The sequence below is a fragment of the Pholcus phalangioides genome, unplaced genomic scaffold, assembly GCF_987345545.1.
Source record: "Pholcus phalangioides strain wild (caught in Gottingen) unplaced genomic scaffold, Ppha-v1.0 ptg000014l_1, whole genome shotgun sequence".
NCBI lineage: Eukaryota > Metazoa > Arthropoda > Arachnida > Araneae > Pholcidae > Pholcus > Pholcus phalangioides.
Window position 1 is genome coordinate 16620000 of NW_028301607.1, and position 19600 is coordinate 16639599.

The 19600-nt window shown below is 36.3% G+C and overlaps 1 protein-coding gene across 2 annotated transcripts in view; it reads right to left on the minus strand.

Annotated features, from left to right (window-relative positions):
• Window positions 1–19600, minus strand: part of LOC149078210 (uncharacterized) — a 32881-nt gene that overhangs the window by 13125 nt on the left and 156 nt on the right. Inside the window, exons 1-3 of one of the 2 annotated variants that reach the window (XM_089241799.1) lie at window positions 19133–19594; window positions 10863–10920; window positions 1672–1857 (exon numbers count right to left, since the gene is read on the minus strand). In XM_089241799.1, the coding sequence (XP_089097925.1) occupies window positions 1672–1857; window positions 10863–10920; window positions 19133–19161 (273 nt within the window). In that variant the 5' untranslated portion in view covers window positions 19162–19594. Of the gene's footprint in view, window positions 1–1671; window positions 1858–10862; window positions 10921–19132; window positions 19595–19600 lie in introns of those variants that run through there. The other variant, XM_089241800.1, reaches the window with a different exon arrangement.

Genomic DNA, 19600 nt, shown 5'->3' on the forward strand with positions numbered 1-19600 from the left:
AATGCATCTTACATTGTCTAAATATACATTTTTGGTGCACATTAAGCTATGTATTTGATTAATAAAATTGACCATACAACAAGGGAATAATTATAAAGTACGGAAGCCTGGATAACCAGTTGTACGCAGAACCGCATAAAGAAAATTGTTTGTGGTAAAATAAATAAATTTGGATAATGAAAATTCTGAGAAATCAGGATGGTGTCTGAATTTTTTTTTCTCCCAATTTTTCAAACCCTGCAGAAAATATATTCAAAAGTGTTCTGATCCATCAAAAATAAAACCTTTAGCTATGTAACCAGAACCGTAGTTTTTTTAATCGAACCCAAACTTTCATGAGCTAATCACATGCTTCTCTTTTCCTTGAATTCCTCACTGTTGAATATCCCTGCTTCATTAAATTAAATTCTGAAATATTTTTACAACAGCAATAATTAAAAAATGATCTGGTTAAGAAGAGTATATAGCATTCATTCTGAGCAATAATTTCTTTGAATATGTTTATCACATATTAGGTATAATACATACATTACATATCTAAGTTCATGGTTACATTTTGTTTGCGGTTTCTTGTAAGATTTTAATACGTGAATCTCGTATCTAAATGCTTACATAAAAAGTTAAAAGAATTATAAAAAAGTGTGTTTGTGATTCCAAGAAATTATCACATTTTTGTTCCCAAAAAAATCTTTTAACAATAATTCAAAATATACATATTCTAAACACTGCCCTATGCAGCAATTTTTGGAATACATAAACTAACCTTAAAATAAAATTTTAACCTGGAAAAGCAACACATTTTCTTCGAAAACAATTTCACCCCAAAAACTCAGGCGTTTTAGGCTAAAAACCCAGCTGGGGGAGAGAGAGAGAATGGGTATCTAACCGGGGAGCAAATTTGACAACCCTGGTGAAAATTTTCATACAAGTTAGTCTCAGTGGCTGTCTCCACCTGCACTAGGGAGACACTCCACCACCCTTTATTGATACAATAAAGGGATACAGAAAGATATACTACACACGCATGCATATATACATTCTCATAGATAGATATTGGAGCAGGGAGGATGTTCATTGCATCCTTTCCAACTGTTTCCCACATATTCAACAAATAATGATTCTTCTTTGTTTTACCATTACTGTATATAATCAGTGTGTGTGTGAGGAATAGTTTCTGCCTATTCCTCACATTATTTAAATTATTTCTAACATTTTATGTCAAAATGCAGCAAAAACTTCATTATTAAAATTTTTACAAAAATTGCAATATTTGTTTCTCTTTTTTTATTACCAGAAGTACGGGGCCCAGTGCGGCAGCACCTGTCATGCAGGATCTGGAAGAATCTTTAATTCTCTTAAGGTCACAAAGTGTGTTTTTTTACGTTTGTATTTATATACATGTTTGTGTCTGTACAAATGTTCAAGCTTTGTTAGATAAAAAAAAGTAACAAACTTTATATAAATAAACGTATGCTTGAAACATGATAGCCAAATGATGTTAAAAACATTGACTGAATGTTTCAAAAATTACTTTAAGCTTCTTTTGACACACTGAAGCACATGAAAAATGCAACAGGTAACACAGAAGCTATAATGCCAATTAACAAGCTTTTTCACACAATATGAATAGCGTTCATTTATTTATAGTACACAAATACAAGAAATGCCAACCTCTGAAACGACATCAGGGTCTTTGTTATAGGTATGATCTCTGGGTGGCTCTCCATCAATATGTGATTGAATGTCAACCCCATTGCTTTCGCATGTTGTTATTTCGAATGGCAGGTTGCTCCCCGCATCTGCACTTTCTTTTACTTCAACGTGACTGCTAGCCATCACAAAATATTTGAGAATTTCCTGAAGCCAGAAAAATAATAACATTAATAAGAATATGAAAATTTTTAATAGGGGAAAAAATCATACAAAAATCAAATTTTCAAAAAAAAAAAAAAAACCATTAAAATTTTCAAAATTATAAAGTAAAATAAAGAAACACAAAGACTTAGTTCAACTGAATAATTCAAGAACAGGCCAAAACCAGGGTGTGAAAGTTTTTCTTTTTTAAATTAAAAAAAAAAAATCAGACTATTGGTGAATGTGTTTCCGACTTGCATGATGTTGCTTAATAATTTACACGTTTTTATTCTTTCTCAGATATAATGAGTTTTGGTAAAAAAAACAAGCAAACTTGAAATTTTAATACGAAAAGTAAAGTTGAAAGCCCAACCATATTTCATAGCTGCCAACTTTTGAAAATGAAAATTCGGGAGATTTTCGCGCACACCCGCATTTTATGCTAAAACCACTCCCTAATAAATACAATAGGGATTTTTCCAAATAAAATAGGGATTTTCCAAACATAAAAGTTGAAGCGTAGGGAATAAAATCCCTACTCAAAAACTGAAGTCTAATTAAAATAGGGATTTTACACACATGGAAGTTAAACCCTTGGGAATAACATTCCTACGCAAAAAACAAGTGAAATTGGAGGTCAAAACTTCAATGATGTAAAAATAAATATTGTGTTCAATCAGAAACGCTGTGAACAAACATTCTCCGCGAATGATCATAAAATCATCGGAGGATGAAGGAAAACACCGTCAATTTTTGAAGAACACTGACTTTTTGTGACACTTGCTTGATGTTTTTTTTCCACTTCACAACTGATGACGGCAGTCTTTCCATGTCCGATGTTTATGTCCGTAACACAACTTGTACAAAAAGGAAAAGTCGGCCCTCTTCTGGAACGTTTGATGAAAGGAAATTCATCGGAATAAGTATCTTTAAAATTGATTAAATATGTTTTTGCTTATCATTATTCATGCTTTGTTATATCGCACGTACGTAACTTCAACAAAAGAAATTTTGACCACATGTGCATCACCATAATCTTCAATTATTATCCAGGACTATTGGCTGCTAAGCCATTTCCCTGCACGATAAGACAAACAACTTTCTTGTTACCATCAGAGGGTTTGTAAAACTTCCTTAAAAAGGGAATTTCCCCATTTACGACGTGTGACGTCATTTCGAAAGGGAAAAAAAAGAGGCTTCATGCCCCACAAGAAATTCCTTAGGGATTGTTTTCATAAGCGGGGATTTTTTTAATGGAGTAGGGAATTTTTAGGGACAATTAGGGATTTTTGTGATTTTCGTAAAAATTCGGGAGATTTAAGAACATTTCGGGAGATCGAGCGATGAAGATAAAATTCGGGAGATTCCCGAAAAATTCGGGAGACTTGGCAGCTATGATATTTATACATCTATTATTTTGAATCAGCAATTAGAGAATAGAATTCAAAGCTTTATACAAAAAATTATCCTTTTTTTTAATTCAGGGACACCCTAGTACCAATTGTAATGCATTCAAAATACTTTGCACAGTTATATCTAGGTTAGCTCCCTATATTTTTCTGAAATTTTTTCCATGCACAAAAAATCTAGAAATAGAGCAGATTTCTTTCTGCACCATATCTATACTCTGTTCGCTCTAACTTGGGTCCTAATGTAACTCTAGCGTGTGGGTGAAAGAAAAAATCTTGTTGACAGCAACATTGTTTATAGGAGTCCAGAGCAGCTGCAAAGAAATGCATTTTCAAATGGCTCTGCCAAACAAGATAGACACGCATATTTCATTTATGTCATCAAACGATAAAAAAAAAAGCTCTTTTTCTTGCAAGAACTGTTGAAGAAGCGCATACAAGTGTATAATACCAAACCTGTTTGCAAATAGGAATAATAATAATAATAATAATGAAACTTCCTTACCTTACCTTACAAAAGGGAAGGTAATGTTTGAGTGAGAAAGGCGTATCCTGTCAACACCCACCCTGAAGACATAGCAGCAAAAACGCTTTGGCCGATCTTTAAAAAATATTTTTTCCCGTCTTCCAGATAACTTTGAAATAATATGGAATAAATATTTTAAAAAAATAAAAATTATGAAGTATTTTATGGTACAAGGGGCAAACGATAAAGGACTATATTTTTGGCGGTGTTGCACAGTAAGAAAAGGTGAAATGTTCTTCAACCAATCATTTTGGGAATCGCACACGTGCTTTTATTTACATCAGGACCCAAGTTAGAACGAACAAAGATTAGGGATTACGTTCAAGTCTATATTTACCCCAAAAAAGATTTTCTATACTCATTTTAATCACGAACTTTACAACATATCAGTGACATGCATACCATACCACGTTACTTTTACTTCAATATCATTGAAGTTATGCATAGAAAAAACAAAATCAATGATTTTTTTTTTAGCCAATTTAAATCGCCGTACCTTGGTTGAAACAGAAGTTGATGTTCACACACAATCCATAAGAATCAAATTACAAAAGTTACAAGGAGATTATGCATAGGTGCCAATTTGCAAACTAGAAAAATCTGTAGCTTGTCACATCACAAAATATTTCGCTGCTGAAGAAAACATGTCATCCAAATGAAAAACGAAAAATCATAGGGTGATCATATGACTCCTTTTTCTTTGATATTTTCATAGGTTTTGCCAAAACTTTTAGAATAAAAATTTTCCGCAACAATTTCTCGTGAACTTTTATTTTTCCCCGATACCAAAGTTCAAAATTATTTTACCAACTTCTAAATATGATAATTTAACTATGAATATGAAAATTTTCCATAGTGGTTATATATACACATTATTATGACACTATATATATATATATCACATATTAGTAATTTTAAACATTTTCTTGTAGAATTCATGTTAATCCAATGCGATTTGCAGCCACACTGTATTCCCAAGGATTTTTCGGTGAATTCATTTCGGCTAAATGTTGTAACTTTTGGTGACAACAATTAGCGATTTCCATATTTCTCTCAAGGAAACTTGATCAACCTGCGATTGCAAAGAGTGGCAGATTTTTAATTTATATGACGCCACAATTTGAGGACTTTTAGGGATTTTTTTTATAAATATACAAAAAATCGAAAGAATCAGATTTCTGACCAAAAGATTTCAATATGGTTGAAAAATCGGAAGCAGTGGCTCAATGATTATGTCATAGCTGCCTATCTTTCAGAATGAAAATTAGGGCATTTCTTATGGAGACACTAATCCCATACAAAAATCACACACAGACAAATGTACATGATTCCAACCAATGTGTACAATTCACATTTCGCACCATTTCATGATACAATCATTTCTGGGGACTTACAAACAACACTTTTCCCAGATAAATTATTTAGGAATAATTTTAATTAATTTATTTTTCACCCAAAAAATATGGGTTTTTTTTTTTTGTGAATGCGTAAAAATTTGGGAGTTATAAGAATTAGGAATTTTTCAGGAGTTTGGAAGATGGAGTAGAAATTTGGGAAACTCTCTGCAACTATAGCATTTCAACATTCAACCAACTGCTTACAATGTATCTGTGACATAGGAAAAAAATTCATTTTTTTTATGAATCCGTAATACAGGACGAAGAGGACGGTTACCTATACAACGATATTGATCTCTGACCTCTCTGTAGATGGGATATATTGACACTATGAAAAGGGCAATGATAAATTCTAACAACAGTCCCTTGAGTATCACACTGAAAGTATTTTTCACTGTATAACAAGATATAGTGAAAATTTTATGTAATGATAATCACCCCAGTATAATGGTAATCCTACTTTTGATGCGCTTTTCATAGTTGTGTACACATAGACATCATTATTCCACTTACTTCATAAAAACTTATCCATGAAAAATGTTACAAAGAAATTTGATAAATTATCCAACTTCTACTCATCTGTTTGTTTGGGGGCATGGTGAAGAAAATCTTCACTGATTCTTGGACCATCTCAATGGAATTCATGAAAACATCAAGTTCACCATGGAAATAGAGAAAGAAGGACAGCTCCCGTTCTTGGACGTTCTGGTCAGCCGTCAAGGTCAACGTTTAGGCCACAGCATCTATCGCAAGCCTACTCACACCAACAGATATGTTCATAAGCTCTCCAATCATCATCCTCACCAAAAACGAGGAGTACTGAAAACCTTGATCGAGAGGGCAAGAAGACTATGTGAAGGAAAATATCTAAGTAAAGAGATTGAGCACTTAAAATCAGTTTTCCGCTCTAATGGGTACACAAAAGACGACATCAAAAAAGCCTTACGCTCCATTAAGGAATCATCAACGGAAAATGAGGAGTCACAATCAACTGGAAAAGCTGTGCTGTCTTTTATCCCCGCAGTGACGGCAAGAATCAGCAAGGTCATGAAAAAACATCATATAAAGACCATTTTCAAACCAACCAGAAAAATATGTGAAATGCTGCAATCAGCAAAAGACCACCGGAACCCTCTATCAACACCGGGGATCTACTGAATACCGTACCACAAAAAGATCTGTGGCCACGAGAATAAAAGAGCACGAACGATGCTGCAGAATGGGCCAAACAGAAAAGTTGGCGGTGGCAGAGCATGCGCTTTACGACAACCACAGTGTACAGTTCAGCAAAACACAGGTAATAGCTAATGTTGACCACTTCTTCCCACGAATCTACAGAGAGGCTATTAATATATATACAAGCACAAAAACAGCTACAATAGAAGAGAAGAAACTTTGAAATTGAGCAGATCCTGGACACCAGCTCTCAGAAGAACAAGAACCTTCCCCTTCAAGATCCAGCAACAGAATGACGACAACAGCCAATCAGATAACTCCACATCTCTCGGCCAATCAGGTTCTACCAGCATAACAACTGTTTTCAATACGCTGCCAACCATAGAATCAACTGACCAATCACAAAACAATAGTGTAGTTCAAGCCACTTATGTGCATAAATACAACCTGAGACTCCGGAAAACTTGACTTTGATCCAGTTTATCTATTCTCCTGATGATGCCAACCACTAGTGTTGGGGAAATGTTGAGAACTAACTCAAACGGACGAAGGTCTTCGAACCCAGAAAAAACAATTTTTATCAAATGATGGCCGCGAAAACCTTATCAACTATGAACATTTTTCTCGCACACATTTGCCATATTAAACATCATTTAAAGAATCCCTTTTGAACCACTGTGATTTGTAGTACCACTTCATTCCATGCCATTAGAAATGTTTCAGCAACTTCAGTAATAATTGCGAACTCTGCTAATTTGTAAGATAATAATTTTGATGATTTCCCACATTTAAAATCCCAATTCCTCGCATTTTTCCTCGAGGAAATACAATCAGCAAGGACCGGGGGATTTTCTTTTCGGGCCTTACATTTATATGAAAAGTAATTAAGGGACTCTTCAATAAATATAAGAAAAATCGCAGATGAATCTTCCTTCGGGCCAAAAGATTTTCATAAGGATAAAAATTCAGAAGGTTTCCGAATAAATCGAAAGCACTACCACACCTTTGGTTTTACATTATTGCCATGTTTCATAAGACTTCAAAAGTGTTACGGGAGAGATGCAAATTTCTTTCTTCTTTCTTTCAAATCGAGCACAACTCAGGTCCATCGCCATGGGCAATTTACTACCTAGTGAGTTGTGCCGGAAGTGTAAGTTTGTGCACCTAACAGAGTATGTATATATACTCTGTTCATTCTAACTTGGGTCCTGTTGTAAATAAAAGCACGTGTGTGATGCCCAAAATGATTGGTTGAAGAACATTTCGCCTTTTCTTACTGTGCAACACCGCTAAAAATATAGTCCTTTGTCGTTTGCCCCTCATACCATAAAATACCTCATAATTTTTATTTTTTTTAAATATTTATTCCATAATATTTTAAAGTTATCTGGAAGACGGGAAAAAATATTTTTTAAAGATCAGTCAAAGCGTTTTTGCTGCTATGTCTTCAGGGTGGGTGTTGAGAGGATACGCCTTTCTCAAATATTACCATCCCCTTTTCAAACGGAAGTTTCATTTTATTATTAATATTCCTATTCCCACAAACAGATTTGATATACACTTGTATACGCTTCTTCAAGAGTTCTTGCAAGAAAAAGAGTTTTCTTCTTTATCATTTAATGGCATGAATGAAACATGCGTGTCTATCTTGTTTGCAGAGCCATTTGAAAATGCATTTCTTTGCAGCTGCTCTGGACTCCTATACACAAAAAGTTTCTGTCAACAAGATTTTTTTTCTCACCCACACGCTTTGACGTACACTGGATACGGGTGGGGGGGGGGTAGTTGCGTGAGTGGTCATGGATTTTATTCATTGGTAAAACGAATACGAATGAAAATTTTTCATGGCATTCTCACCGGGGACGACCGACAAGCTTCCAAGTCGGGGCCCCATGTGTACAGATTTCATTTTGGGGGCCCTGGATGAATCTCATTCTTTTCTGTTGTAGAATTTGCAACAGCGGATGCCCGAGATAAAGCCAGTCTGGGGCCCCACTAAAAGTATGCGAATTGGTGTCCCGGGTAATATGTTGGGGCCCTGCATTTTATTCGTTGGTAAAACGAATACAAATGAAAATGTTTCACGGCAATCGCAGCGGGGGATGACCAACAAGCTTCCAAGTCGGGGCCCCCATGTTTACAGGTTTCATTTTGGGGGCCCTGGATGAATCTCATTATTTTCTGTTGCAGAATTTGCAACAGCGGATGCCCGAGATAAAGACAGTCTGGGGCCCCACTAAAAGTATGCGAATACAACGGGCAACTGATTGGGGCCCTAGATTTTACTCATATGTAAAACGAATACAAATGAACATTTTTCATGACACTCGAACTGGGGGATGACCGACAAGCTTCCAAGTCCGGGACCCCATGTTTACAGGTTTCATTTTGGGGCTCTGGATGAATCTAATTCTTTTTGTTTTTTAACATTATACAATTTGCAACAGCGGAAGACCGAGATGAATCCAGTCTGGATTCCCCACTAAAAATCTGTGTATTGTGTTCCCGCTACTGGATGTAGGGTCCTGGATTTTATTCGTTGCAAAATTGAAAAAAATGAAAACTTTTCGCAGCCCCTTACAGGGGTGTGTCCGACAAACTTCCAGGTCAGTGCTCCATGGGAATGTTGATAGGTTCTAATTCGGGGCCCCTGGATGTATCCCACTAATTTTTGTTGTTTAACATTGTAAAATTTGCAACACATCGGTAGCCCGAGATATAACCAGTGTGGGCCCCACTAAAATTCAGCGAATTTAATCTGGGGCTCAGTTTTTAGGGGTGCTTGATGAATCTAATTTGTTTTTTGTTGCTTTATCATTATTTTTATTAAAATTCGCTTCTTCAGTAAGCTGGTGCTTTCACAAGTCTCTTTCCATCTTTCCATAGCACGCTGATGAAGTGGGACGAAATAAACAAGATATGTTGCGAAGAGAAGTGGGGGGGGGGGGGGTTGGCCGCCTGCCCCCCCCCCTGGTAATCCAATAAAGACACCAGCTGTCTAAAGGACACAGACTAGCGTACTAGTAGTTACATTACTTCAGACATTTTCATTTTCTTTCCCATAAGAAGTAGCACATCTCCTGTATATCTCCGTGTCTTAATATTCAATAGTTATTTTTTTTATACTTTCACTGTTAGGCCCAGTTAATCAGGGTTCTACTGTATAGTAGTAGTAACAGATTCATGAAAAATAATCAGCTATATACAGGGTGATAATTAAATAAAGTTTTGATTCCAAAACTACAATAAGTACTGGTCAGAATGACTTGAAAATTTGCATGGATACTCCTGAAGCAATGGAAATTTCTTTCGCAAAAGGAAAAGAGTGGAACTAGATGATGCTGTACTTGGCCAGCAGTATAATCTATTTTGTGCAACCACATCATTTCAGCACTTCCACAGCATCAGTATGTGGATAGAACAACTTCTATCAAGATGCACATTGTAATATCAGCAAATGAAGCCACATTTTGGCAATAACAGGATGGCACGACACCTGGCTGGCCATCAGTTCACTTGACATTAACCCTTGCAACTTCTGGCTGTGGGGGATACCTCAAAAGGTGAATTGCAAGCGCATCCACATCATGACCATGGCATACTCTAATCTGTTGTTGAACAAGAATTTTTGTGCTTTCAACCTCGTAGAAGTAAGTTATAGTTATTTGTTCAATTACTACACTTTTTTGCTATGTTTTCGTGAACTATGAAATCGTGTAATGCTATAATTAAGTTATCATTGTGCCATGACTGGCTATTGTTTCCATTCTGCGAGCAAATTTCCCATGTGTTGGATGATGTCATTAATTTTACATTAAGTATTTTTTCCAATGTAATTAATAAAATTCCATTTTTTTCAGGAATATTCATGTCAATTTTTAAGTCATTCTGACAATCATTCTTTTTTTACAGTGTTGTGAAATCAGAACCTTAGTTATAATTACCTTGTATATCGTAAATCATTGCTAATAAAATCTGCATTATTTATGCTTCATTAAATACATCATATTCACCTAATTTTTATTATAGTTTTTGCAAAATAGCTTCCTAATTAAGCATACCGAAAGTAACTGGAGAAAACATCTTTATATTATATGATTAACATTAAAAGAATTTTTTTTTCAAACACAAAGTAATCCATTGAGTTAAGCAAAAAATAATTAAATTGCAAAAGTTGGTTCTTGTAAAAAAGTAAGAAATATCTATTGATTAATTAATATGGAAGTAAAATTAATTACATTAATAAACATTTTATTTTAATTAATTAGAAGTTTGAATGATTTTTCAGAAATTTTGTTGTTTTTAATGTTAATATTATTTAAAACCAAAAAAAAAAGTTTTTTACCAACCCTGGATCCTATGCAGTTTGACAAAAATTACACATTAATAGATGATTTATCATTACTTGGTATCACAAATTTTATATAAATAACCCAAATAATAAATATATAATACTAATTTAATTTGATTCCACTATTACACATGTAATCCGAAATTTACCTCGATTCCAGCAAATCCTTTCAAGTTCTCAGAAATAGGTTCTAAACATTCAATTTTCCTGAAAACAGACAGAATGGAAAAAAACCCATTAGATCAGGTTGCACCCAACCTTCGATACAGTATGGCTATACTTGGCATATACATGAAACCAGCTACTAAACCACAAATGCACTTCGTTCATATTTCTCTTTTGAACTTCTAACGAATTGGTACATGTTGGAATGTGTGTGTAATGAACCTGAAGTGAAGTTTGTTTCTGTGTAATTCTTGTTATGTATAGTGCTGCCATCAGTTTTACTAACTGTGAGTGAAGTGTAATGATCAAAGAACTATTGTTGCAGGCCTGTTGTAAGACTTTCTAGCAGGGAGATCGGTCTGCATCATTTGCACCTCAAGTTGGGAGAATCACAGAAAATCAACTTCCGCCGACCACCACTGTGGCACCACTTCAAACCTGGGTCGTCGAGATGCGAGTCCATCACTATGACCACTCAACCACCACAGCAGCACATGAAAGCAGTTGTCGACTCAAGCGTGGTCCAACCCCTCCGAGTAAATGGCTTACATCCCACCAGGGACAAAGCCTGGCCTTTCAGTTGTCGACTCAAAGAGCTCAGAGGGCTAACTGTAACATGAGAGCAATTAAGTGGTCCTTGCTGTTCTAAAGGTTGAGCACCTATACATTAAACTGTAATTTATTTATTGTGGAAAAAATAAAACTGAACCTTGTTATAGCGCATCCCAGGTTGTGCTTAACCCACTTGATGCCTGAAATTTTCATAGAATCTTCCACTTTCAGGCCTTACACATGTAAAACAGTGATCCTATATAACAGCAAACTATTCATAGTGCCAAAATTTTGCAAAATAAGTGGTGGCATTGAATCTGGGTTCGACTGTAATAATATACAAAATAAAAATAAATTTGAGACGAACTGAGTTAACTGAAACAAAGCGAAAGCCCTATTAACGAGAGTTGAAACACCTTTGAAGGCATATTCAGCTCAATTTATAAATTACTTGTGAAAAAATGTGAGGCCGGAGGACCTCTATTTTATTCGATGTCCTAGATATACTATACCAAGATCTGCTAACACGAATAAGGATACGATTGAATAACCGACATTGGATATACCCAAAATTCCAAAACCAACACGGCTATACGCGTTTCAGAACGATATGAAATTTCTTCATCAGTAGCAGAAACAAAGAAAGAAAATATTGAAAAACTCCTTATAGCGGGAGTCAAATTCAAAAACTTTTGAATTTTTGAATTTGACTCTTGTCTACAACAGCGAGTAACTCCCGCTATAAGGAGTTTTTCAATATTTTCTTTCTTCTTTATTTCTGCTACTGATGAAGGAATTTCATATAGTTCCGAAATGCATATAGCCGTGTTCATTTTGGAATTTTGGGTATATCCAACGTCGATTATTCAATTGCATTATCAAACCCAAAAGGTAATTCATTTCTACGAATAAGGATCCCTAAATACCAGACACATCAAATTATAGACCAAAACTGGTCAAATCCCAGGTGCCAATGGCAACCTGGTCCCAATACTAAGAAATTAGTGTGGACATCTAAAATTTCCTATGTGCAGTTACTAAATTGGAATCTGAGGACAATCTAAAATTTTTAGAATTTATTTCAGCATATCTATCAGTAGCAAAGGCGGTCGCCATGTCCAGGAAAATTCAAAAGAAATCATTTCAGACATGTTTTTCGTGGGAAAAAATGCTTGGCATCTAAAGAATTACTCTGGGGCACCTAGATCTTTTTGCAATTTGTCAAGCCCTGCTATACGCACATCCTAGGCTGTTTTTCTTTCAGCTGTGGATACGTTATGAGGTACGTTTATTCCATGTATGAAAAGCGACTAAGCGGAAGTGACAGGAGCTACTACCAAAGTTGATATAGTGTAGTTGATATAGTGTATATATAGGACAGGGAGTAATATTGCACGCGATGCACATGAAAATCATAAAAATCGACAGATTGAATCAGGAAACCAGAAACTCAGGTTTTTAACCAATATATGTCATGTTAGTTACGTCGTACAAGTTGCACTGAATTCCATTACTGGAGCATCAGCATCGCTCCAGTGTGAAAGGAGCCTTAGATCTGCTAACTGCAACCAAATTATCCTAGCTGAAAGCTTGCGGTATCTGCACTGCAAAGATTTATATGCTGTATTTGAACCATCAATGTCACGTTTTCCCCTCTTTTTCCCATTTCCGTTTCTCTTTTAAGATTTACTTTCCTTCATAGTGGTTTCCTTTAATACTTACTGACCCAAAAGCAGAACATGGTGAAAATGGTGCCGTATGAAACAGAACAGTGCTGATGGAAGATTTCTAAGAAAAGCATTCACATTCATCTGCATAGAAAACACTATAAAGAAATTTTTGCCACAGAACATTTTCAGTCAGCTGAGGGCTCATTCCAGAACAATGCAAAATGTTCTGCTTTGGGGCTTGCTTATTATTCGTAAACCATTTTCAAGTTGACGCCGATCCTACACCAACCTGCAGAAATGTAGTTTATAATATAAAAAAATATGTGATACGAATAATAATAATGCTGGCACATACCTATGCTTAAATGTAAGCCGTACCCAAATGAATGCACTTTAAAAATACAGTCAAACCTTGTTAATGAGTCACTCTTGAGAGAGCAAAAATATGACTTAATAAGCGGAGTGACTCGCTAAACGAAGTAAGCCATAACTGCGCCAGTTCCTGCCTGAGGACAATTGGGACTTCCGAAACGTGACCCGGTAAGCGGAGTGACGCACTAACGAGGTTTGACTATATACGAGGTGTACAAGTATGAAATGTGGATTTTTTTTTCAAAAAAAACATGTTAAATTCGGAAGAATGATAAAAAGTGCTTTATTCAAAGTATGCTCCATTGCTTGTTATACATTTCCCCCATCTTTCCTGAAATTTGTGAATACCACGGCAGTAAAAATCTTCCCCTTTTGCTGCGAACCATTCATCGAGCTATTTTTTCACATCTTCGTACGAACCAAAGCGTTGCTCAGAAAGTGCGTGAACCATCAATGCAAACAAGTGGTAATCAGAAGGAGCCAAGTCTGGTGAGTAAGCCTCATAGGATAGAACTTCCACCTGAGTGATTCCATGTGCCGCGAACCGCTTTTGCTGTATGTGATGGAGCATTGCACATTGACATAGCTGCCAACTTTTGAAAATGAAAATTCGGGAGATTTTCGCGCAAACCCGTATTTTATGCTAAAACCACTCCCTAATAAATACAATAGGGATTTTTCAAACATAAAAGTTGAAGCGTAGGGAATAAAATACCTACTCAAAAACTGAAGTCAAATTAAAATAGGGATTTTACAAACATGGAAGTTAAACCCTTGGGAATAAAATTCCTACGCAAAAAACAAGTGAAATTGGAGGCCAAAACTTCAATGATGTAAAAATAAATATTGTGTTCAATCAGAAACACTGTGAACAAACATTCTGCGCGAATGACCCCAAAATCATCGGAAGATGAAGAAAAACGCCGTCAATTTTTAAAGAACACTGACTTTTTGTGACACTTGCTTGATGTTTTTTTTTCATTTCACGAGTGATGATGGCAGTCTTTCCATGGCCGATGTTTATGTCCGTAACACAACTTGTACAAAAAGGAAAAGTCGGCCCTCTTCTGGAACGTTTGATGAAAGGAAATTCATCGGAATAAGTATCTTTAAAATTGATTAAATATGTTTTTGCTTATCATTATTCATGCTTTGTTATATCGCACGTACGTAACTTAAACAAAAGAAATTTTGATCATATGCGCATCACTATAATCTTCAATTATTATCCAGGACTATTGGCTGCTAAGCCATTTCCCTGCACGATAAGACAAACAACTTTCTTGTTACCATCAGAGGGTTTGTAAAACTTCCTTAAAAAGGGAATTTCCCCATTTACAACGTGTGACGTCATTTCGAAAGGGGAAAAAGAGAGGCTTCATGCCCCACAAGAAATTCCTTAGGGATTGTTTTCATAAGCGGGGATTTTTTTTTTAATGGAGTAGGGAATTTTTAGGGACAATTAGGGATTTTTGTGATTTTGGTGAAAATTCAGGAGATTTAAGAACTTTTCGGGAGGTCGAGCGATGAAGCTAAAATTCGGGAGACTTGGCAGCTATGCATTGACCATTGTCAAGGAGCATTTCACGTTGTCATGGGGCATTGCGATTGAAAACAGCTTGTTGACTAACGCCCAATTGCTCTGCGAGTTGTTTTTGTGTCTGTGTAGTATCATCTTCATCCAACAATGCTTCTAATTCCACATCTTTTTTTTTTTGGCGGTTTTCCATGTTCCTTGTCTGCAACATCGAAGTCACCACTTTTGAAACACCGAAACCATCATTCACACGTATCTTGCGATGGAGCATGTTCACCATAAGCTTCTCGAAGTAATCGGTATGATACAGCAGCAGTTTTCTTCAAATGAAAACAAAAAAATTAACGCTGTCCGCAAATGCTCTTTGTTCAGTATAACTTTCGACATATTGAACACAACAGTACAACACTAAGCACACACTTTTCCAATTTATAACTCATGCGCATCTGACACAACAAAATGGCGCAGTGTCAAATCTTTATAGCACAAACTGCATTGGTGCACCATCTGTTTTCTGAAATCCGCATTTCATACTTGTACACCTGGTAAGTCAAGCCATTAGCCACTGTATATTGAATAATTGCACAGCATGCTTCAGTTCTAAAAAATAGAATAATCAGTGTGCCGTCACTTCCATAACGTCAGGCCCCCAAAACAATGTTTTTTTAGTTCTGCAATAAGTCTTTGGTTGACTGGAAACTTTCTGCTGTAAATTTTTCAGAAATTCTTCCAGATTGTTCGGTGACATAAATCTCAGATTTCGGCATATCATGACGTCAGCCACTGTACGACGGAATAATGCACAGACCGTGTACATATCCTCAGCCTTAAGTTTAACCTAATGCTAGACGCTAATAAAATTTGGCTGGCATTAAATTTTTCTTTACGTAAATTCCTAATATGTAGTATACTGCTGTTGGCACAATTTTTGAGTCACCGGATTCAATGTGGAGCTATTTGCTACATTTCCAGCAGGACGACATCAGCGATGTTTGAAAAACATGCCTGGGGAGGGGGAGGAATAATGTTGGCGACTCATCGCTGTGTTGGCATATTCAAATCCCTTAAGTTGCCAGTATCACATTTCGAGATTATTTCAGTGGCTCAATGCCAATTTCTAGATTATTTAATCTACCAACAGCACATATAAAAATCCCTTAAACGACACAAAGAACATTTCAAGCAATTTGATCAACCAGCACTACACTCACAACTCTTTAAATAGCTCATGGTACACCTGCAGATTACTTAAGTGACTGGCAGCACATTTCCAGGTCACTTGAGTGCAGATCCACCGCTAGAGGAAAACGGGGGTGAGTGTCAAAATTTATACTAGCCTCGAGTGATGAAATCTTTTCATTTCTAGTTGCGGCCTTAAGCTGTACTTTTATACGCTTTAGTGGTCCTTGGCATATTTCCCAATCACTTAAATGACTAAGGATATTTCCAGATCACTCAAATTGTCTGCAGCAGACTTTCAAATCATATTAACTTCAATTTGTCAAGCCCTGTCAAATACTCTAGATCAGTGATTCTCAACCCTTTTTTACTCCCAGAGCCCTTTCTGGGAATAATTTCTATCGCGGAGCCTGCTACACCTATTTTTTTATTTATTCATGAAAGTTAGATTTTTATTGTTTAAAAATATTTATATAATTTTTTTTTCAAACGTGCTGGTTTTTTTTTATTTTCCTCGAGTGGCCGCAGAGCCCCTGGAGAGTGCACACGGAGCCCAAAGGGCTTAGAGGAACAACAGTTGAGAACCATTGCTCTAGATCTTTCATGCACTAACGCTTAGAAATTCTAAGTTTTTATATTTTTGACATTATCAGCCAATCAGAATCGGGCTACTGTAACGTTATAGAAACATCACCTTATGTGTAAAGTGTACCTCCTGCTGTTACGTTTGGCAACTTATCGCCAAACACCAGCGTCTATTAACGATTTTGCTTTTATTTTGTCATTACGTCTCGTTTGCTCACACGATAATATTACAATGATATAATTTAACAATACTATAATACTATAACGATCATAATAATAATGATATATATTATATAATAATAATTATATTGTCATGCAATAAATACAGTGGCTTGCCAAAACACAATTTCTATGTTTGGTTTTCTAATGAATCTATTATCATTATGAATCAATAAATGATAGCAGGGCCCAGCTTCGCTGGGCGCTCGCTTCGCAAGCCGTTACTATTGTCAACTTGATGCAACTGAACCACATTTGAATTAAATCAGAAAAAAAATTAAAACATTTTTTAGTGATTCAATAAACGATAACTTATTATACGGGGGTGGCCCCCCATTCCCCCATATCGCCAAGTTCGTTGTTTGGGAACACCCCCCCCCCCCCACCCCACTCATTCCCGTGCATCTGGCAATTGGTGGTGAATTATAATATAATAAATCATATTTATCCCGTGCAACGGTTAAAAGAAAAAAATTAAACGCAATAAGAAATTAAACTTTTCAAACGAAGATGTTAGAAAAAAAAATTGAATGGTTACGAAGGGACTCGAACTCATAACGTTCGTTTTAAGCGTCCCGTGAACTTCCCACTGAATCAATCCCAGTTGCCGAACTGAAGTTAAATTTAGAATATCCATTATTAAATGTCGCTAGGAAATATGGTGACGCCAAATGGATCAAAAGTTACGGTAGCCTCGCGGCCTACTGTGAAGTTTCTATGGCATCACAGTTGCTTGACTCTGATTGTCTGGTAATGTCAAGATCAGAATTTCTAAGCGCTACACTTTCATGCTTCAAGTACCACTTGGAAATAACCAACCCACTAAAGTAACCCATGAAATTATCAAATCCCTTAAGTTGCCAGTATCACATTTTGAGATTATTTCAGTGGCTCAATGCCAATTTCTAGATTATTTAATCTACCAACAGCACATATCAAAATCCCTTAAACGGCACAAAGAACATTTTCAAGCAATTTGATCAACAAGCGCTACACTCACAATTCTTTAAATAGCTCATGGTACACCTGCAGATTACTTAAGTGACTGGCAGCACATTTTCAGGTCACTTGAGTGCAGATCCACCCCTAGAGGAAAACGGGGGTGAATGTCAAAATTTATACTAGCCTCGAGTGATGAAATGTTTTCATTTCTAATTGCGGCCTTAAGCTGTACTTTTATACGCTTTAGTGGTCCTTCGCATATTTCCCAATCACTTAAATGACTAAGCATATTTCCAGATCACTCAAATTGTCTGCAGCAGACTTTCAAATCATCTGAGTAACCTCATTTTACCAGATAACTCAAGCGGCCCGAGACATATTTCCAAATTAAAGAGGCAGCCAGCATTCTTCAAAAGTTTGGGCACCCCTGGATCAGAACATTTGCACAACTCTCGAACTGCACAGAAAACTTACATATGTATGTATGTATAGGCAACTTGCATTTACTTGGAAAAACTTGCAGCTAGTTATGAACAGGCATGGCCACAATTATGTGGGTCTGATGCCCCAGACGCTAGACCAGAGAAAGGGCAAATTTCCCCTTCAAACCTTTCTTTCAACATTAGAAGAGAGGTGCCAAAATATGTACTGGCCCTAGATGAAAAAGCATCTAGTTGCAGACCTAGTGCATAGGACCATTTTCTATATCTAGATATGCACAAGAGGTATTAGTACATCTATAAATGTGTGGGAGATATGCATACAAAGGAATAGGTATGCATGTCACGTTAAAATTATTCACCCTTTAAAACCTAAAGGCCCAATTACATTGGTTGAGTTTACTAGTTATTTTCTGATGAGTAAAGTAACTGGCGAAAAAACCGGTTTCAACTAGCACAGCAAATTACACAGGAGTAATAAAATCGCTCCCGAGATGAGCAAGCAACTCATTTTCTTTCCCTTCCCATTTGTGTATTGTCATCTTTCTCTGTTGTTGCGAGCCAAAACACATGCGACTTTAGTAGCAGCTATTTCACTCGCCCAATGTTATCAAGCCTTGAATAAATTTTAACCACCATTGCTGATTATCCTTCATGTACCACTAAAAGACCCAGACACATGTCCCAGGAGGTGCTTGCACCACAGGTTAGAAAGATAGATAGCAAGATAAAACAAGGGCCTCGAGGGCTTAACACACCTAAGCCATTGTTCATACCAACACCACATTAGTGTAGATTCCTCCCCAGCAAGTGATACGAATCCATCATATTTTCTTATAACACAGACTGCTTTTCACGTAAACAATGAAAAATTAACCGAACAAGTAAATTATTTTTCAGCAAATAAAGGGAAATTTTCGCGACCAAAGAGAAATCTCACTTCCAACAATCTATAAGCTAATCATCTAAATTACAAGCGTAAAAAGAAATATTTGCGTTGTAATTTACAAAGCAAGTATTTGCACGAGAACTTTAATGTCATTGATGAGCATTCAAAGTAAATTTTAAAAATATTTATAGCTGGGTGAACTGGACTGCCACCAAATGCTAATTTCCGAGCCACCATTTCGCCAACGACCGCGCGACGGAGTATAAGACACGCCAAAGGGAGTCAAGCTTCCGATCCCAGCATTAACAATTAAGGACAATGAGTTCAAGACAAATAA